Raw genomic sequence first — 22835 nt, forward strand, 5'->3', positions numbered from 1 at the left:
AAAAGAAGATAAAGATAAAAAAGGATAAGATAAGAAAAATAAAAGATAAAGATAAAAAAGATAAGTGATAACCTGTTAAAAATATTCTTTTTTGATATTTTCTCGATCTTTTTCTCTTTTAATCTATCATTTTCATATCTGAAAGTCATAAATAATAAAAATATTAAGTCTTATCCTTTAAGTAAAAAATAATTGTTAAATAAATATTTTTAAAGATATTTCAATATATTTTTTTTTATAAAAAATAGCTCATATCATATTTAGCAGTTGTAGCAGGCTAAGAACATTTTTTCTACTCACGTGTGCTTAACAAATATCGAACTAGGCTTCTTGTTGACAACGTACAAGCCTTGATATATACTAGAAATTGGTTATTAGTATTTGATATGAAAGGTAAATAATATGTAATAATTATTGTCTTTTAATCACTTAACTTGACTTTATTCTAATATTTATTATTATTTCGAGTTTTAGGAAAAGAAGATGAAGATATGAAGATGGAGAAGGCTCAAGCTACTTCAAATATGAAATCATTTGTTGTTAGAGATGTTTAAATTTCATATTTTAGATTTATTGCTTGGATTTTCTTTTGTTAAGACATTATTTATTTTAGTGATGTAAGTGACTAATTATTGAGATTTTATTTACCTTTGTATTGAACTTAATTTGATTGTATTATATTTTTGTTAAAATTAAAGGTCTTTTAAAACTAGGTCCGCGGATCGGCCCGTTTGACCGTGGGGCGGGGACGGACCAATTTATTTGGTCTGTGTAAGAAGCGGGGCGGATTGACCCGGTCCGCTACCAATGTGGGCTTATGCCGGCGGGCCTTACGCAGAGCGGGCCGGCCCGCTTACCCACCCCTAGTTAACTAGTGACTCACCCAACTATAACCAAATTCTATAAATACCACTACAACTAAAGACATTCCTAACAATTTCAAATTTTCATCTCAATCCCTACCACAATGTGTCACCTAACTGCATATGTTTGTGTTTACTACGACGGCCAAATTTGCAATACTAATGGGGGCACCACCTTCGTTAGTAACAACACAAAAACTTTCATGGTCAACAAGGTCATAACCTTTACACAATTGCTTGAACTTGTTCACCAAAAACTAAACATTGACCCAGAACAACATATCCAACATCTCCACTTTCGGTGCCCTATATTTGAGTCAAGACAACGTTATATGTACACATCTTTTATTCTGCGAGATGATGCTGATGTTCGACAAATGTTCAACATTTTTTTACAACAACCCATCACTACCATTTGTGGAGTTATTTGCCATAACCTGTCACAATAATAACCCACCAGGCAACCAACATGGCTCAACCTCTAATCTTGAGGACTTATCAGATGAATACGAGACTTGTTGGGTCAAAAACCATGATAGTGATACTAACTCCTCTTCTGGGCCCGAAGGAAGTAACCTGTCTCCATCCCACGAACCTATATTCAAACGGGATTGATAATCTACGGATCATTCATGTCTAAGTTATTTCTTCTTTGAGATTTTCATGTAATGTCTTATGTTCGTCTTCAGTTATCACTTTACGTATTGAAATAATTTTTCCTCTAAATTTAAATTAGCAATTTTCAGTTTACCCACTTTTATTGCAATAGTTGACATGGTAACATAACTGTCAAAATTCACAATACTTTGCCATTTACACTACACTATTTCTAAAAATTAAATGTCTCATCGACAAAACTGACATGAAATGGACAACTCATAATCTCTTTGTTCACTCTGAAAATAATCACGAACGTTTGCTGCTTTAATTACAAGGGAAAAATCACAGTCCAAATTGACAACACTCTGCAATTTGCACACGTCTCTAAAAATTAAATGTCTCACCTGCAAAAATGACATGAAATGGACAGCTTTGTTCACTCTGAAAATCATCATGAACGTCTGCTGCTTTAATTACATGAGAAAAAACACAGTCCAAATTGACAGCACTTTGCATTATGAGTTGTCCATTTCATGTCAGTTTTGCAGGTGAGACATTTAATTTTTAGAGACGTGTGCAAAACTGACATGAGATGGACAACTCATAATCCCTTTGTTCACTCTAGAATTGTAATGGACGTCTGTTACATCACTTACTAGGGAGAAAAAGAAACATTGGATTCCAATACACATCAACCTGGAAGAATACTCATACAACTATAAATAACACAACACACACACAATACAAACACACAATCTCACACAACATAATTTCATAAACCAAATTCAATCTTATTACTATGTCATTTTTGGGAGAAACAAACAGTCAGACCATCCATTGCTAACTTCAGATTAACTTTCATTTTTTCAAATGGATCAATCACTCACAATCAAACTGATGTTTATTTTCAAATTCTCACTCCAACACCAATGCGAGTTCCTAACAATTGTTCTTTTGATACACTCAAGTGTAGAATGCACAACACCCTTCAACTAACCAACGATCAATTACTTGATGAAATCTATTACCGACAACCCATTCATAGATGAAGGTCAGCAATATTTTTTTCAATCTCTATAATTGAAAAATGATGATGATGTTTATACAATGTTAATGTGCAATGAGCAATACTCATGTGTTGGCCCTATAGAATTATTATGTACTATTATTAGAACACCGGATGCTATACTCAACCTGCTTCAATCAACCATCACTCCTACTCATGATGCAATTATGTATTACAACGGGAAGGGGAACATACCACGTCAAGCTGAGTTTTTGGGTTAGTCCTTTACTGGAACTAATCCAATAAGATTTGACATTCCTTCGGGATGTGGCATGGAGAAACTCAAGGATTTAATCAAGCAAGTTACACCTATAGGGGTTCCCCCTAATGGAATTCATGGATCACAATTGGTTATACGATTGTTCTTTCGACAACTAGGTCATTCTAAGTATTCCGAAAATTTGATTGAATATGAGATAACAGAATTGAAAAATGATGAAGATTTGCTAAAGGTGTTAGCACAATCCAACTATTGGAAACGATCCTGCACAATAGAAATTTTGACTATTTTTAACAAACCAATAATTCAAATAGAAGAAGACATGTATTCTGCATAACATATTTCATATCCTCATGACTTTTGTTATGTTTGTGTTGTAATTGTAATTTTAATATGTTTCATTATTGTCAAGTATCATTTCAGTTACTGTAATTTGAGTATTTTGTCTACTTTATAAGACAGATGTATCATATATTTTTTCGCGGTGTTTTTTTTTACTGTATTTTAATACTACTGACTAATTTTATTATTTTTTAATTATAAGAACATAAAAAATTAACAAAACATAAATTTAACTACACAATTACATATAACATAAATAAAAAATTATACTCTAATTTTATCCAATTTTTATATTTTTCTTTATATGTATATTTTTGTTAATAAAAAAAATTAATTTAATCAATATTAAAAAAATAATTTAGTAATTAAATAATTTTAAAAGTAATTAAAAATATTTTTATATAATATAATATTTAATTTTAAAAAAAAAAAGCAGAACACAAAAGGAAGTTGGGGTGCCCAAACTCGACTCCCGTAGAGGAAGCAAAACTAGTGCACTTTAAAAAATAATTTTCAAAGTAGTGTACTTTGAGAATTTTGATGTGAAAAAGAGTGTACAATGACAAAAAAAACCTTGAAATTTTGTGAGCTAAATATGGTGAGTTGGAAAGAGAGATAGTCCATAGAGTAGTGTGAAAGGGTTCTTTTTGGTGGCTTGACTTACAAAAAGTATGTAATTTGGGGAGAGAGGATGGATGGTTTTGTAGTAAAATTAGAAAGGAGTTGGGGAGAGGGGGCACATTTTATTTCTGGGAGGATGGCTGGGTAGGTGATAATAATTTGAAAATATCATTTCCAAGAATGTTTGGAAATTCACTACAAAAAGAATGCAAGATTCCTCAAATGGGTGTGTGGGATGGAGATACATGGATCTGGAATTTAGCTTGGAGACATAATTGGTTCCTATGGGACCATGATCTGGTGGCCACTTTTATGGAATTGATTGACAACAAAAAATCAATTATTAACAAGAAGGACAATTGGGTGTGGATGAACAACAGTGAAGGGACTTACTGTGTCAAACATATGTACAAATCACTTTTATCACAGGAGGGGGAGACTGAACAACACATTGATTCTAAAGTGTGGAGTACTCTGTGGAACATCAAGGCATCTTCTAAGGCTTTGGCATTCTCGTGGAGCTTGCTGCTGAACAAAATACAAAGCAAGGTAAATCTTTTGGACAGAGGGATAACATTGGAGGAAAACAATACTCTATGTCCCTTCTGTAATCTGGTTCAAGAAGATGACACTTACTTGTTTTTCTCATGTAACCTTTCTTTTGCCATATGGATGTGTCTGTATAAGTGGATGTCCATTGAGGTGGGTCTCCCACTAACACCTTTCATTCACCTTGTGCAACATGGCCAGGGGATAGGAAAGACAAAGAGCAATCAGATATGGAAAGTGGTGTGGGTATTATGGAGGCACCAAAACAACATAATATTTAGAGAAGGAAATCCTGACTTTTAGAAGATTATAGATGACATAAAGCTGGAATCATAGTCCTAGTTGAGGGCCAAACAATTAGATTCAAATCATCTTTCTATGAGTGGACGTCAATCCCAAAATTGTGTGTTGCAGCTGCAATTTAACTGCATATTAGTTTGATTGCGCTGCGTTTCCTTGGGTGGTACTGTGTGCGTGAGGAAATGAAGAGGTGAAGGTTCATAATTCTCTGGGATGAGAGACACTTGTTCATGGTTATGATGTATTATGCTTCAGTGTATACTTTCAAAATATGCTTTTTATGGAAGCTGGCGTGATTGTTAGGCTATCTTTGGGATTTTTTGTGACTCAAATATCTCTTAACCATTAACAAGTAGCTTACCTAGGACATAGATAGGCACATGGTTCTCAATTGTAAACTTCTGGGTATTTCTTATGCCCATATTAATATAATATCTTCTTTATGCTTGAAAAAAAAATTATATATGTTAAGTTTGTTAATTTTTATAATGATTATTTTAAATATTATATTAATAATGATTTGTAATTTAGTTGATATATGATCATTAAATTCATTTTTAATTTAATAATAAATATGGTTAAGTGTTTTAATTGCTAGTATTTTTTTAATAAAAAATATTCAAATTTATAATTTAATGGTGTAAACCTTAATTATACAAAAAAAAATTATATAGAAGTCTTTTTAAAAATATACATTGTATCAGAAATGAAAGAAATGAAAAATAATGAAAAACAGTTTTAGGATACATTCATAAAAATATTACAAAGTTGGTTTATTTATACAAAGACAGAAAATAACTAACTTGAGTAATCAACACTAACTTACTCAAATAACTTCTAGTAACTAACTAACTGTCATAATCAAGTAACTACTCAAATAACTTCTAGTAACCAACTACAACTGTTTAATCGTGATACCCCTCAAGTTGGCAAATAGATGCTAATCATTTCCAACTTGGCAATGAAGTTATCAAAAATCAGGCTTGGAAGTGCTTTTGTAAAAACATCTGCAACTTGGTGTTGGCGCTTGACATGGACAAGCGTGACTACTTTGGACTGAACATATTCTCGGATGAAATTAAATGATGATCAATGTCAATGTACTTGGATCGTTCATGATGAGCAGACAAGACTGATAGCAGATTTATTATCACAAAATAGCATCACAGAGGGCACATCAACTTCAAAGTAAAGAAGTAATTTGCTTAACCAAACAATTTCACTAGTAACAGAAGACAAGGCACAATATGCAACCAAAATCAACCAAGACTTCATGGTTGATACTATCTCGACAGAGAACGTCGAGATGGAAATCGAGTCTACCATAGAGGTAGTCGATTGGGTCGATCATGAGAACCATGATACCTGGACCCCAATCTTTGGAGTGGATAATCGCCTCTATACGGATAGCGAGCTTTTTGTTGTTAGAGACAAGAACCATCATCGGTGGAAACCAGTTTCTTTCCTGAACCTCATGGAGGAGGTAAGAATCAGCTTCAACGAAGAGATGAAGTCTATCCGCAACCACTGAAGGAAGCGGAGAGCCAGTCCTGAGAGACTGGATAAACTCATCAAGATGGAATTCTTGAATGAGGCCCCGATTTTCGTCGGGTGAATAGGGAAAAGCAAACTTTGTCCAGGAGCAAATTTGATATATTGCAGAAGATGATGTCATCTACATATACTAGTAAAATGACTAAGAAATTTCCTGAGCCAATGGTGAAAAAGTTAAAGTGCGGCCAAGAAGAAACGATATTATCGTTGCAATGCCACAAAGCATGAGTTGAGTGACCCAAAGCAGGTTCAGGAATTGAACCATCGACAAACCCATATTTGTTCTTCCCATGAAGAGCCATACACATTGCTTTCTTCCAAGAATTGTAGTTTTCACCGGTAAGAGGATGAGAAACTAAGGCAATGTTAGGATTGTCGGAAGGAGGAAGAATGAAGGGGTTAGAATCATCAACGGCAGCCATGACCATGAGAGAAAAAAAAAAGAACCAACCAGGCATCCGAAAGGTTTCCTTAAAAATCAATTCATAAGGGGGTGACCTACCCAGCTATATAAGAACTTACCATGTTCGTTAACCACCCGATATGGGACTCGCAACACGCCCCTTTGTTGCCACAAAGCGAGGGCTAGCAGTACTATCTACACCACTAGGCAGAACCAGAAATAGCTTCAATAGGAAGCAAGAGGCACGAAAGCAAAAACCTCTGATACCATATCAGAAATGAAAGATAGATGAAAAGCAATTTTAGGATACATTCATAAAAGTATTACAAAGTTAGTTTATTTATATAAAGACAGAAAATAACTAACTTGAGTAACCGATATTAACTTACTCAAATAACTTCTAGTAACTAACTAACTGTCATAACCAAGTAATTAATCAAATAATTTCTAGTAACCAATTGTAATCGCTTAATCGTGATACATTGAACCTTTTATTAAAAAGAGGAATCAAGATTGGGATATATTATAAAGTATATGATATAAAAAATCATATTAGTAATCAAGCCTAACTATAGAAATGGCCAGTCACTGTTCTCTTGCCTCTGCCGGTGCCACTAAATATACAGAAATAGAATTAGTTGAATATTAAGTTTTCTCACTTTCAAAATCATATGTCGTTCTGCTTCAACGATATGAACTAATGAATACATCTTTTTTCTTAAAAGAGAGAAATATTTTTGTTTAAGTTTTATTTTTTTCCATCAATCTTCAAATTTTAGATTCTGAAATAAAGAAACTTTTTAAAATTCTTTTTTTTATTCCACTTTATCATCTGAAATAAAGAAGAGAAATTCTGAAGTAAAGTGGAATACAAAAAAGAATTTTAAACAAGTTCTTTTTTTTAGAATTTAAAGATTTATGAAAAAAATATAAAAATAAAATTCTTATAGGCTATATATGTAGTAAATACGGGTATTAACAAAGTTTAGCATAATTACTCCCGCCTCGTTATAATTATAATTTTAAGTTATTTTATATAAATCAAGAAAAATTAATAAATAAATAATTTTTTTATAAAATTAATATTATCATCATTAATTTATTTTAGCTCTTATCATTAATGATAATTATTTAAAAAAAATTTCTTACCCAACACTGTTACTATGGGGCTGAAGATGTAATAGATAATTAAATTTCTGAACATCTAGAAAGTTTAAGTCTGATCGCTATACGCTATTTATCATTAAAGCACAGAGCATGTAATTCTACTCTTTAGTTTTTCCTGATTCTATTCACAACTCTTGCATTTGTAATTAAATTGCAGTAGCAATATGTTTCACATTTTTTGACAGAAGTAACACGTTTCACATGAAAAATACATATCTGTATTTTCCTTGGAGACGTGGAGTGAAAAAGTTAATGCACGTGACTTATGATTAATTGAGTTGATCATTTACACAAATGAATAAATAATAATAATAATAATAATAATAATAATAATAATAATAATAATAATAATAATAATAATAATAATAATAATAATAATAATAATAATAACTGCTTAAAAGAATTTTCTCTTACCCGACGGAACATGAATGGAATAAAGTGCTGTGTTGTTTTTCGAATCTGATGTGACTTTTTAGCTACCCTTGTCTATGTGATTTAAAATAGTTAGAAGGGTAATGATTTAATAGATAGAGATAATGTGAAAGCATGAAATAAAAATATGGTATTTTTCTTTGTCAGCGTGAAATAAAAATATGGTATTTTTCTTTGTTAGTATAACCCTTTATTTTAAGGTAATCACTTTCTTTAATTTTCAAGCACGTGGATGATTTTTTTTTTATCATTTTCATCTGAAAATAAAATTATAAATATATACTGAATTTTAAAATATAAACTAAAAAACAATTAAGTTACTAAATTTAAACAATAAATCTATCGCTTCAATTATAAAATTATAAATACATTTGAATTAATTTTAACACCGAAAAAACTTTAGCAACCAATTTTTTTAAAAAAAATATTTAGCTATTCATTTACTCAATAAAAATTTCATTATCTTAAGTACCAAACATAAATTAAATTAAACATCCGTGCATTACACGCATAGTCTAACTAGTTAAATAAGGAAAACGAATTGGTGTATATTATATCACGTTTATCTTAATTATTTTATTGTCTATAACAAAGTAAATATAACAAAACTATATTGCCAATACATTACTTATATCAGTGGGATTTTAGTAGTTTATATACCCAAATATGCTGATTCTTTCGAATAAATTTTCGTGAAAAACCACACGTACGTCATTTCAGCCAAATCTTGTCTTATTTTTTTAAATTTAAAACTTCTTAATTAATACTTTTTTTTATAAAAAAAAATGTCATGATTCCATGTAACTGTTCATGCATTTTCGGCGCTTACTCCTTCCTAAATGGTGTGCTACATCTCTGTCACATGGGTATTTTACTGGAAACAGTAACAGGGATGCATGCAGAAAATGGTTTGCTTTCACACGGCTTGTGTGAATCGAACTCTGTCATAAGTGATTTGAAGGAACATAATTATAGGACAAAGCAAGAGCTTGATATGTGCAGAATCTTGAAAGGGAAACTGCTGGCTGACATCAAGAACAGTTTTGATCGTATTAATAAGAAAGAAGTTGAAGCTGGAGAAATCACCATCAAGCTAAATAATTTTGCTAAAAACATATCAGACCTACAACTTCAGGAGGAGATGATGCTGCAAAGGTCAAATGAAATGGGATCCCAACTTGCTAAACTGATGAGGGAATTGGATGTGAGTAATACAGATATTGTGACATCCCTTTTAGATCAAGAGAAACTACTGAAAAAGAAAGTAGTGGCCATTGAATGTGAGGCCGAATTTTTTATGGTAGATTGGTATGCCAAAGACTTTGAATCAGTTACCATTTGATTCATGTAGCCAATCTCATTTAATTTAGTGGAAAAAGGCTTAGGTTTCTGTTGTTATTTATAATCTTTGATGCCATGAGCCACTCTTTGTCTTTCTTGGTGGCATAATAGTTGAAATTCTTTTTACCTTAACCATTATCACTATTTTTAAATAAGGAGTAAATCTGTAAATGGCTATTAATTTATTATTTTTAATTTGAAAACATAAGCTTACTCTTATAGTATAAAAAAGCTTCTATTTCATTTTGATTTGATATAGAATTCTAAACATATAAAGAACCCTTGTCACCTAATTCAATATATTTTTCCTTGGTAAAAGAAAGTGGCCTAGGCCCAACCAAAATTGAATTCTTCTACGGACTTAATTGGCTCAAATATCTCTGTAAATATAGAAGATGATTACAAAGTTAGGAGGATAAGAAATCCTCCTTTATAAGTAAAAAAAAAATAAAATGAAAACAGAGATCCAAGAATCAATGAAGCTAAGCTACCCAATATCCCAACATATCTGTAAGAAAAACCCTTGTAAAATGGCTGTGTACTCCATGTAACTTACTCTTGTTTCTTTTTAAAGTATGACATAGAAATCTTGAAGATTATTCTAATTTTCTTTTAGGAATAACTGTGGGAAGAGCTTTGGCATATTTTGCCTGGATGAAATGAAATTTTATATTATTTGGATGGTTTATACTGTACACTAGATGGAGTAAATGCTAATATGGCAAACCATGGTTTGTACTTTTAGTATTGTCAGTGAAATTAACTTACAGGGTATTCTAGTCTAAGTTGAGGGCCTTAATTATGATGTTGAGACTGTTTTTAAAATATGAAGATAATTGTTAATGAATCATGCTTGTTTTCTTAGTCTTTTGAAAATGATTTTGAAAATCATGGTTTGGTGACCAAAATTATCATGCAGGTATATTTATATCTTTCTGCTATTGGGATGCTTTTGATGGGAGGAGCATTAGCATGCTATGGTGAGCAACAGCTATTCTATTTTTCCATTCTAAGTTTCAGTATATTTGAATTTAATTCATTTCTTTTGCTTAAATGGATGTACTGCTTTGTTTGTCTTGTGTGTGGAAATGCATCAGTGTTGAGCAATGCACGAACAAGGGAGCGAAATTGCACAAAAGGAATGAAGTTGATGACTTCAATCAACCATTTTAATTTAAATTTCACTAAAATTAGGATTCTACACTAACATCTGGAAGGGATTAAAGACCAACAAATTAATATTCAACTGTATATGAACAAAGTTGAACATATCAACAAAATATCAAATTAAAAAAACATAACCAATATATCAATATAAATATAGTTTAATAATAAAACACCATACGAACATCAACCAGAGCTTCAATAAGAAATAGCCACTGACCCGTTTGCAGCCCACTCAAAAATGCATCAGCTTCTTCATCAACAAGTCATCGATGACATGTGCGTGTCTTCCCTGCAACCACAATTACCAAACATCACCATTAAAAGAAATTACATGGAACCCGCAACCTTTCTTCAACAGTATACGAAGCAGTTAACCTAAAACAAGGTTAAAATAAGCTTAACCTAACAAAGTTAGTAACTGACTAACCAATCTCTGTCTTCACGAAACTTCGAGCCGAGAAGTTGGAGTGATGAAGTCGAAGAGGTGAGGTCAATGTCAAAGAAAGGAGCTTCAATGGAAGAAGGGGTAGGGCTTCAATGGAAGAAGAGCTGAGGTCAATGTCAAAGAAAGGAGCAAGGTGAAAGGTCTAGGGTTCAAAGCAAGGAGAAACGAAGGAGCAAGGTGCAAGGTGAACAAACACGCGAGGGTTCAAACGAAGGAGCAAGCAGAAAGGTCTAGGCTAGGGTTCAAAGCAAGGAGAAAGGTAGCAGAAAGGTACAGCCGCGAGGTTCAAACGAAGGAGCAAGCAGTTTGGCTTTTTTTATTTTAAGAATTACGACGGTTTTTTTCTAAAAACCGACATAAATTTTTTAAAACATAACATTCTAAGGCGGTTTTCAATAACCGCCTTAGAAAGTGCGTCGTAAAATGCAATTTGTTACACAATAATTACAAAAATGCCACCGCACCACTTTCTAATGCGGTTCCTCAAATAACCGTCGTAAATCACGTGTCTTAAAAAGCTATTTTTCTAGTAGTGATAGCAACACTAAGTCTTATATCTATACTCCTTGTCCGCTTTATTTTTTAAAAAGAAAAAAAAACATTAATTATTTCTTTTCTGTTAAACTTAACCCCTTGGTTACTTATATTTATAAAGCAAATTATACTTGTTCTCCATGAGGTTAGCGTCTATTATACTTATATTCCTTTTCTAAAATCATATTTTTTTTGTTTCTCCTGAACAGTCATCGTTACTAATGGTATTAATTTTTTGTGAAATGATCTAGGAATTCCTATCACTCTCGTACAAGTTTGCTCCCAACTCAAGTTCACGTTGAGTTTTGCCTATGAAAACACCGTTATCTCGTTTCTCACCTCCCTCGTCAACTCCGTCACCTTCATCAACCACAACAACTTTATGGTCCCCACCTCCTCCGAAAACATTTACGACTTCTTCCAGTGCCGCGACGACCTCGCCAACGATTGGTGCTCTCATTGTGTGTTGCATGCGGTCAATAGTTTGACACTCTTTGCAAATGACATGCCTAGTTCGTAGTGTAATAAATGGTAAAAAAAAAAGTCTTGTGTATGATAAAAAAAAGGAAATAAAGTTGAATATAATAAACATTAACATAAGGAGATGCGAGTGTAATTTATTTTATTTTACACTATAAATAGATAATTGATCATGCACAAAATTTTCTCTATAGGAGAAAGTGAGCAACATTTGGTTGAGAATATTATACCAGAGTCCTACATATATAGCAATAATAACATCTTGTGACAAATATTCGTTCCAATTAAATGGTAGTGAAAGCTGAGATTGTATCTAAAGACACAATAAAGCCATCTTGTGCAACCCCTGATCATGTTCAACACCTCAAACTCTCCCTCCTTGATCAATTGGCTCCTTCATTTTGTGTCTCCATTCTCCTCTTTTATTCTGCCTCTGATCATGACCTAAAAATAATATATGCTACGCTTGGTATTCGAGGCCCAAGAGTCCTCCCATGGAAAAGAAAGAAAGGAATATCAGAATGTATTATTTCATGCTTATTAACAAAAGATACAAGCATTTATATGGATGCCTCCACGATTCTAACAACCTAACAACCTCTAACAGCCTAACGGCCATGCTTACTGCAACTAGGCTCGAGAACCTTCTAACCTTCACAGCTTAGTATGCACCCTAACTACTATAACTTGCGTCTACGCGATCTGCATGGCTAACTGCTAACGGACGTAGTCCCTAGGTGAGAGGGAAGGGTTACTCTCCTTTTGGGCCTTCCTAGTGACACCCCTGCGCTACTATCTACCTCTTGCGTTCCCCCTGCTAGCGGTACCCCTTGATTATGATGCGTAACACTCCCCTACTCTTCAAACAAGACCTTGTCCTCAAGGTCATGAAGGGCTTTGAACTCGGACCAGTCTTCCCACGAAGAATCCTCTGGTGGTAGTCCAGCCCATTGCACTAGCACCATGAGTCGTGGCCCCGCGTCCGAAGGAATAATCTTGGATGCCACGATAGTCAGAGGCTTAATAACTGGGTGGTTGTCAATAGCCTCCGATGGCAGGTCTGCGCTGCTACTGGTGTTTGCCCCCGCTATGTAAGCCTTAAGGAGAGATACGTGAAACACGAGGTGTATCCTTGAATGATCAGGTAACTTCAGCTTATATGCCACTTTACCCATTCGAGCTATGATCTGAAAGGGTCCATAGTATCGTTTGGCCAACTTGGAGTATGGTGCTCCTTTCGCCGACGTCTGTATATGGGGCCTAAGCTTCACCAAAACCCAGTCACCCACGTCAAACTCCTGATCCCAGCGTCGTTTATCTGTAGTCTCCTTCATGCGCCCTTGAGCTTTGCTCAGCTTTTTTCGTAGGAAGGCAAAGACTTCTTCTCGTTGTTTGAGGATATCATCCACCGCGTCTATCCATGATGTGCCCGTGATATATTGGGGAAAGCTAGGCAGTTTCCGGCCATACGTGACTTCAAATGGAGTCATCCCTGTTGCTGAATGGCACGGCGTGTTGTAGGACCACTCCGCCCACAGCAAGTAACGGCCCCACGTCGCCGGCTTATGATGAACGTATGCTCTCAAGTATTGTTCAATAGCGCGGTTTGCGACCTCCATTTGCCCGTCCATTTGCGGATGATACGCAGAGCTTAGACGAAGGCGCGTCCCACTCAAGGCGAAGAGCTCCTTCCAAAACTTGCTTACAAAGAGAGGGTCACGATCGGAGATTATACTTCGCGGCATTCCATGAAGCTTCCCTATGATCTCCATAAACATCATCGCGACGGTGTACGCAGTGTGGTGTGGAGGAAGCATACCCAAATGTAACCCCTTTGAGAAATGATCTACGACGACAAAGATGCATGTGTTTCCTTTATATGCGGGCAAGCCAACGATAAAATCCATTGATAAGTCTTCCCATGGCAGTGTCAGTACCGGAAGAGGGCATAGCAACCCTCCTGGTTTTCGATTATCATACTTCGTATGTTGGCATGTGATGCAATTTGCAATGAAGTTGCGAACGTCTGATCAAAGTGAACTCCAAGTAAAGTTTTCTTGGAGACGTTTCAATGTCTTCTGCACCCCCATATGGCCTCCTACCGGTGTTTGGTGGAACTCTTCGAGGAGTAATTTGATGAAGGATGATGTTGGGGGAAGCCAGATGCGCCCCTTGTGTAGAATCAGACCTGAGGTTACTAAATAATCTGAGTACTTTGCAGGATCAGCTTGAATCTGCTCGTACAACTCCTTGAAAGCTGGTGTGTTTGCGAGTTCCTTACGTAGGTCTTCCATGAACAATAACCGGGGCATGGTCAACATGTAAAGAGACGCCTGAGTATCCTCGTTAACTCGCAATAATGCATCCGCTACTGTTTTTGTTTGGCCTGAACGATATTGGATCGTGTAATCGAATCCCAATAACCTCACGAGATAATGATGTTGTTCTGGAGTTTGAATGGCTTGGCTCATGAGCTCTCTCAAGCTCCTATGATTTGTCAAGATGGTGAATTTGTGGCCCAGTAAATACTGCCGCCACTTCTTCACAGCGGCGGTTATGGCTGCCAACTCTCTGACGTAAGTGGACGCATTGGCCATTCTCGGGCAGAATTGCTTGCTGAAAAAAGCAATGGGGTGGCCTCCCTGTGACAGAACGACACCCATACCTATGTTCGATGCATCAGTCTCCACAACAAAGGGAATCGTGAAGTCAAGCAGCGTGAGCACAGGAGCTGTGGTAATGGCGTCTTTCAGCTTTTGAAATGCATCAGTGGCATCCGGTGACCACTGGAACTGACCATGGCTCAGAAGCTTAGTTAGTGGGGATGCCAATGTCACATATCCTCTGATAAATCTTCGATAAAATCCCGCGAGACCCAAGAAACCCCATAAGGCACGATGAGAACGTGGGCTGGGCCATGTTTAGATAGCTTGGACCTTCTCCGGCACCGGTTTGACTCCTGCCACCGTTACTACATGCCCCAAGTACTCCAATTGCTGCTGCGCGAACATACATTTAGAAAGTTTAAGTGAGAACTGACCTGATACTAAGGTACGAAAGGCGTTTTCCAGATGAAGAAGATGATCAACAATGGTCTTGTTGTATACTAATATGTCGTCGAAGAAGACGATTATATGTTTGCGTAAATAAGGTTGGAATAGTTGATTCATTGTGGCTTGGAATGAGGATGGTGCATTGCACAATCCAAAAGGCATAACTCGAAACTCATAGTGCCCTTGATGAGTTTGAAATGCTGTCTTTCCAACGTCCTCCTTGTTCATCAGGATTTGATGATATCCCTGCATCAAATCTAGTTTCGAAAACCAGCAAGCACCTCCCATTTCATCGCGCAATTCATCCACGGTTGGGATGGGGAAGCGATCGCGCACCGTAATGGCGTTGAGAGCCCAATAGTCGACGCAGAAGCGCCATGTCTCATCCTTCTTACTTACCAGCAAAACTGGTGAAGAGAATGGACTGGAGCTCGGTTGAATGAAGCCCTTGGCAAGCATGGCCGATACTTGATCTTCTATTTCTTGTTTTTGGTAATACGGGTATCTATAAAGCTTGACATTCACTGGTGTCGCATTGGGTAGCAGATTGATAGCGTGATCTGTGGATCGAGATGGCGGAAGGTTTGTAAGTGGTTGAAACAGGCATGAGTATTTCGTAAGTAACTCAGAAATCTCGGGTAAGATGGGTGGTGTTGTAGCTGATTGTGTGTTTGTTTCCACTCTAATATGGAAGAAGGTGCTAGAGGGGCTCCTATGTAGAAGACGACGCAGTTGCGAGGGAGACACGGGTTCACCTATTTGCTCACGTTCCCCCTGTAACTCCACAAGCTTACCCTCAGTGATGAATTTCATGGATGGAGACGTGTAGTCTGTCAGAACCGGTCCTAATGTTTTGAGCCATTCGACTCCCAGAACTACATCTGTGCCACATAAGGGTAGGATGTGAAAGTCCACCATGAACGTATGCTCCTGCACCTGTACGTTAACGGCCGTACATAGTTCCTGGCATCTTATTTCCTCTCCGTTTCCCACCATAACCTTCAATGGTGCCACCCCCTTGGTAGTGAAACCTAGTGTCGCGACCACTCTGTGATGGAGGAAATTATGCGTGCTTCCTCCATCTATCAAGATACTGACATGAAATCCGTTGATGGTTCCTTTCAAGCGTAAGGTCTCAGGCGCTGAATGTCCCGATAGTGCATGTAAACAACGCTGGGCTGGGGGTGGTTCCATGAGTAATTCTTCTGTTGGTGAGGATGGTCGTGTCGAGACGACTTCAGACGTCAATTGATCATCTTCTGCTACTAACAGGAAGAGTGAGGGCGCACATTTATGTCCCCATAAGTACTTCTCCTCACAATGGAAACATAGTCCTTTCTCCCGGCGGACTGCGAGTTCTTCTGGGGTTAATCTTTTGAATGGGATAGAAGGGTTTGAACCTCGCGACGAGTTGTTCGCGAACGAAGGAGGTGTTGTTCCTGTAATTGTTTTCGAGTTCGCAGTGGACATGAGAGGCCGAGATGTTTGCTGCCGCCGTGAGTCCATGATCTTTTCTTCCTGTAAGCGTGCATACGCCACCGCTTGAGCTAACGACACAGGTTGTAAAACCTGTACTTCTCTGCGAATAGAGGGGTTCAACCCCGAAATAAAGCAACTTAAAACGAACGTTGCTGGTAACCCTACCACGTGATTTGCGAGGCATTCGAATTCTGAAAGATACGCACTAATTGAGGAGCGTTGTTGTAGCTTACACAGTAACCCCGTAGGGTCTTCATACGTTGACGACGCAAACCGAGAGTGCAGCGCGTGAAGGAACGCCGAACACGACGAGAGTTGCGCGTTGCGATGCATCCATTGGAACCAGGCCAGAGCTGGCCCCTCCATATAGAATGATGCTATTGTTAAGCGCTCTTGATCCGGTGTTGCGTGATATTCAAAGAATTGCGTTATCTTGAAGGTCCATCCGGTTGGATCCGAGCCATCAAATCTTGGAACATCCAACTTCATACGGTGGACTGCGTTATGTGCTTGCGGTGTCTGGCCTGCTGAAGACGACAGTGATGACTGCGGTGGTTGTTGGCCAGCCTCCAATTGTGTCATTCATTGAAGGAGGTCATCGATCTTCGTATACATCGATAGTTGTGAAGCCGATAGTTTCGCGATTGCATCCTCAATACGATCTGCAGAAACCCTAGAACATGTTGCTTCCACCATTGTTGCTCAATGAAAGCACCAATGCTACGCTTGGTATTCGAGACCCAAGAGTCCTCCCACGGAAAAGAAAGAAAGGAATATCAGAATGTATTATTTCATGCTTATTAACAGAAGATACAAGCATTTATATGGATGCCTCCATGATTCTAACAACCTAACAACCTCTAACGGCCTAACGGCCATGCTTACTGCAACTAGGTTCGAGAACCTTCTAACCTTCACAGCTTAGTATGCACCCTAACTACTACAACTTACGTCTACGCGATCTGCATGGCTAACTGCTAACGGATGTAGTCCTCTAGGTGAGAGGGAAGGGTTACTCTCCTTTTGGGCCTTCCTAGTGACACCCCCGCGCTACTATCTACCTCCTGTGTTCCCCCTGCTAGCGGTACCCCTTGATTATGATGCGTAACAATATCTCACAAGTTGAAGGCTTCTTTGTCACACGTCCTCACTCTCTACCACCTTTTGTGGAACAGTACTCAGAGGCAATTCAACCATTGAGTGCAACGACGAGGGCGTTCTTTACACCGAGTCTAGAGTCCCCAATGAGCTCTCGAACATTCTGAAGAACCCTCATCTTCGCGAGATCAACGAACTTTTCCCGTGTGATCCATACAACCTTGCATGCAAAATTTTTGGGAAGAACATGGTTGTTCAATTGAACCAGTTCAAGCGTGGGGGGGGGGGGGGGGGGGGTATGGCACTTGGTGTGTGCTTCTCACACAAGATTGCTGATGCTTCAACACCAGCATCATTCCTCAGCACTTGGGCAGCAGCATCAAGGTATTCAAAAAATTAATAGTGTTAGTAATTAATTTTTTTTTCTTTTGCTATTATTATAAAGTCACTCTTAGAACGTACGCCTAATCTAACTTAATCTTACAAAATTATCTTATAAGAGGAGGGTTTTCTCTTATTTATATAAGATAATTTGGTTTTATTACTAATCGATATGGGATCACTAACACATTCTCCACATGCTGAAGATTGAACATCTCCAATATGCAATTTGTTGAATTAGACATGGTTTGATGACAGCATGGTCTTGGAGGTGTTTAATTGGATGTTTTGTTTTTGTTTTGATTCAGGAAAGTGTCAAAACCAAGCATCCTCAATTATTGTACCAATGAAAGTTGTATTGTGGAAGGAACATGAATCATCTCAATCTAAAATGGAGAAAAATGGTGAAAGCTCTAATAATGATCCCACTATGGAAATTCAGATAACAGCTGAGCATGTCACAGTTACAAACAACCAAGTAAGTTTATCTTTGTTTGTTAGTATTATAAAATTTAAGAATGTGTCTTTTTTTTGGAATGTGTGTCTCCAGTTTTTGGCATTTTCTGATGTTTTTATACCTGTACTTGCACATTACACTACAAATTGAATCAAATTTTAATAAATATTTTCATGAAAATTGTAAATTATATGACTGGTTTAGTTTTTTGTTTTTTTAACTGACAAGATTATCTTGATAATTATAAAAATATTATATTTACTAATAAAAAATAAAAAGATTGTATTTTTGTTTTGTGGGTCTGGTGGTGTGATTTAAAAGTTGGGATGGGTTAAGAGTTAACTGGAAAGAATATACCAGAATGTTAGGTAGCAAGCCTGATAGAATGTTAAGAACATTTACGCACCTAAAGCTTTGGACATGAGGTATCTAAGTTGTTAATCTTCATTTTCTTGTTTGCTCTTTCATATTTTGTAGAGGCAGAACATATATTTTGATATTTGTTAATCTTTCTTCTTCAGGGAGATGTTAAAGAACCTATTTCATCACAATGCATGCATTACATAAATACAATTCTAGTATATAAGTTTTCCATCTTGCACTTTTAATGTGCATCTTATGAGTTGAAATTTCTCACACTTTCAGTGTTTCTAATAAAATGTACTTGAGTGGAAAAGGATGGGTAAAGTGATATACCTTACTCTCCTTTCTATTTCTTTTTTGTTATAAATAGTAAAAGTAATTAATAAAACTCTGCATTTTACATACATATGAATAGTAAAAGTACTAACAAACTAGTAACATTGGTGACTTAAGAGAAGTGCAACTTCTATACATTATAAAATAATTAATTTGATAGTCTTTATTCTTTTTTCCTTGATGGCAGGAAGAATATTATAGGCCATTAGTTGGTCTAAGATTACAATTGGAAGAGAGAAGCAGCAACCGGTTGGCCATTCACTTGCAGCATCTGACATTACTACCCAAGTCCTTATCACTTTCTGACAACGCAAATGCTTACTTGTCTTGTGACTCATATAACTGCAATTTACATAAGAAAGTTAAATAGAACTCCTTATCATATGTTTGTATTGCTCCCGTTGAATACGATGATAGTGTTTTCATTGTGACAGGAGCTCGGTTACAAGTTGAAAACAAATGTCTCCGCAAAAAGCACCTGAGTAAGATCAATTCTCCAGTCAGTTCAACATCATGTATGGGGGCACCAAGAAAGAAATTTTGCAGAAAGGAGTTGATTAGCTTGCTTCAGCGATTAAAGGTACATCTATAAAACATAATAAGAGTTAAATGAAGCTAGTTACATAGGAGAAATATCAGTGTAGATAATATATACACATGATCAGCTACAAAGTAACGATACTGTTATCTCGCATAACATAACTGACCATTGGTTCTGCTCCATATACTATTGGATTTCCTACACCAGTGCGCACACCTAAGCTTTTAAGGTTTGTTGACGGACATTATGAATTTTCCTTTTCCTTTGATGGTGTTTAATAGGCACATTCAAGCAATGTTCTAATTTATTTAAAATTTTGTTTGGAAGATTTATAAACAAAAATATTCGTGCAGTTATTTTGTGTTCTATAAAAAAATTGTCCTTGTCCTCATCCAATTAATTCTTAACAAAACATCAAGCACTATTTCACCAATGTTTATTTTCTTATTTTTCATATCCTTATCCTTGGTTGTGCAGTTAAAGAGTAATACAAAATATATAAAATAGTACTTTTAATATTTAACTTATATATTGAAAGCACGTTAAGAACCAATATATAAAACAGTATTATTAAAAATACAATAATTAAGAATTATTGAGAACATATTAAATATTATTTTTAAATTATTTTTTCACTTTTAATTCATTAAAAAATATCCTTAAAATAATAGTTACTAAAACTATTTAATCCATAGTGATAAAGTAGAAATAAAGGAAAGGAAAATAAAAAATCATTTTAATTTTTTTATACCATTTTCTCTTTTCTTTTATATGTTTTTTATTTCTCTCTTTCTTTTCATGACATCATATATGCATTTTATTTTTAGCATTCATATTATTTTACATTGCTTATTTAATTTAGTTAATTTTTTTTATTAAGAAAAATATAATCTAAGGCGATTCTTTAAAAAATCGTCTTAAAATGTCTATATTTTAAGATGATTTTTTGAAAAAACTGTCTTAAAATTCTCAAAATATTTTTTTATTTTTTTAAAAAAATTTAAGATAGTTATTTGAAAAACCGTTTTAGAATCTTTAATATATTTTATTTTTAAAAAAAATATTTTAAGATTATTCTTTGAAAAATTATCTTATATTGTAGACATTTGAAAAACCATCTCAAATTTCTTAATTATAGAAAACTTTTGTTCCCAATTCTTAAGTTCAAAATAAATTTCCTTTCGTTGCAATATTTTCTTTTGCTTTAAGTTACTTTACCACTGTTGCTAGGTAAGAAGACCTCAGTCAACGACTTCTAAACCAATTTCCTAGTAATGAAAGTAATCAACACAATAGGTTTAAGGGTATTTCATAAGTTGTTTTTTTTAGTAAATACACTTTTTCTCTCCTACTTTTTTCATATTTATACACTAGTTTGTAATTTAATTCTCAATATAGACTACTTGAGACTTTCTCTCTTCTTTTTGTTTTTTTTAATTTAAAATATTATAAATTATAAATATTATATTATATAATTTTTTAATTGATTTTAAAAGTACTTATTTATTAAGTTAAATTTTATAATTTTATTTTTTATTTTTTTAAAGAAAAAATATACAGATAAAGAAAAATAAAAAAATTGGATAAAATTAGAATACAATTTTTTTAGTTACTTTGTATGTACTTTTATAGTTAAATTTACGTGTTGTTGATATTTTTTTTGTTATGTTCGTTAATTAAAAAAATAAGAAAATTAGTTAGTAGTATTAAAATAAATTAAAGAACACAGTAAAAAATAATTGATACATCTATCTTATACAATAGACATAAAATTTAAAAAAATAGTAACTGCTATATTGAAAATATCTTTAAAAATATTTATTGAAAATATCTTTAAATAAAAATATATTGAAAATATCTTTAAAAACATTTATTTAGTAGTTATTTTTTACTTAAGTGATAAGAAGTGATATTTTTATTATTTATGCCTTGTAGATTTGAAAAGAAAAGATTAAAATATTCAAAATATACTGATAACCATTAAATATGAACTATTTTTTATAATAAAAATATTTAATTAGCAATTATTTGTTGTTGTCACCCGAATCAATGTGGGAACAATATGAACCAGATCAATATCAATGGAGTCCTGTTCCAAGGAGAAAGAGGATGACAAAGGATTGTAGAAATCAATTATTTAGTAATATAATTATATTAAAAAATTCAGATTTTAAATAAAAATATTCACCTAAAAAATATGTTAAGTAAATTATATAATAAAACAAAAATAATTATATTTAATAATATTATTTTCTTTAAAAAAATTAAAAAACAAAATTATAAAATTTAATTTAATAAATAAGTAATTTTAAAATCAATTAAAAAATTATATAATATAATATTTATATTTTATAATATTTAAATTAAAAAAACAAAAAAGAGAGAGAAAGTTAATTATCATAGTTTCTAGCTATAGCTGCAAACATATTGAACAGTTGACTATTAATTATCACCTAGATTGTAGTTGAATGTTATCTAAAATTTTAAATTATATTTTCCTAAAAATTAATAATGTATTATATAAAAATTCTTAAGTCAATGTCACTTTTTATAACAAATATATCAATATGTTAAGAGTAAATATTATATATTGTGTAAACGATTTTATTATTAAAAAAATCTAATAACAGTTATATATGATAAATTTATTGATTTTTAAATTAATTATGTTAAAAAAATATATTGATAATGATATATGATTATTATTACACTTATATATACATTAACCGTGTATAAAAACTATACTCATTTTAAGCGTGTGTGTAGAGCAGCAGTATGGTAAAAGCAAATCAATTATCTTTTCACGTTTGTAATCAAAACAATAATTCATCACTTCTTTTTTTCACGTTTATTATAAGAAAAATTGCCACTCCATCTAAATACTCTGTAAATAATTTTCAAAGCCCTCAGAAAAATGGGCCATGTTTGGTCAAGATTTTGTGTGAGCTTCTGTTCAAACTTGACCCTGACAATCAATAACCCATTCCTACTAACACATATGAAAAAAGAAATTATGAAATTATATTTAATTTGTATGGTCAAG

At 34.4% G+C, this 22835-nt stretch overlaps 2 protein-coding genes across 2 annotated transcripts; one reads left to right on the plus strand and one right to left on the minus strand.

Moving 5' to 3' along the window:
• Window positions 1-3863: 3863 nt before the first annotated feature.
• LOC114405357 lies at window positions 3864-4586 on the plus strand. The gene is made up of 2 exons (XM_028367936.1): window positions 3864-4261; window positions 4463-4586. The coding sequence occupies exons 1-2, from the start codon at window positions 3893-3895 to the stop codon at window positions 4562-4564; spliced, it is 471 nt and encodes a 156-aa protein (XP_028223737.1). The 5' UTR covers window positions 3864-3892; the 3' UTR covers window positions 4565-4586.
• Window positions 4587-14114: 9528 nt separating this feature from the next.
• LOC114386479 lies at window positions 14115-17198 on the minus strand. Its single transcript, XM_028346523.1, has 2 exons — window positions 15021-17198; window positions 14115-14876 (listed from the first exon to the last, which is right to left on the minus strand). The coding sequence occupies exons 1-2, from the start codon at window positions 17196-17198 to the stop codon at window positions 14115-14117; spliced, it is 2940 nt and encodes a 979-aa protein (XP_028202324.1).
• Between the last annotated feature and the right edge of the window lie 5637 nt (window positions 17199-22835).

Source organism: Glycine soja, chromosome 1 (assembly GCF_004193775.1).
Source record: "Glycine soja cultivar W05 chromosome 1, ASM419377v2, whole genome shotgun sequence".
Lineage (NCBI taxonomy): Eukaryota > Viridiplantae > Streptophyta > Magnoliopsida > Fabales > Fabaceae > Glycine > Glycine soja.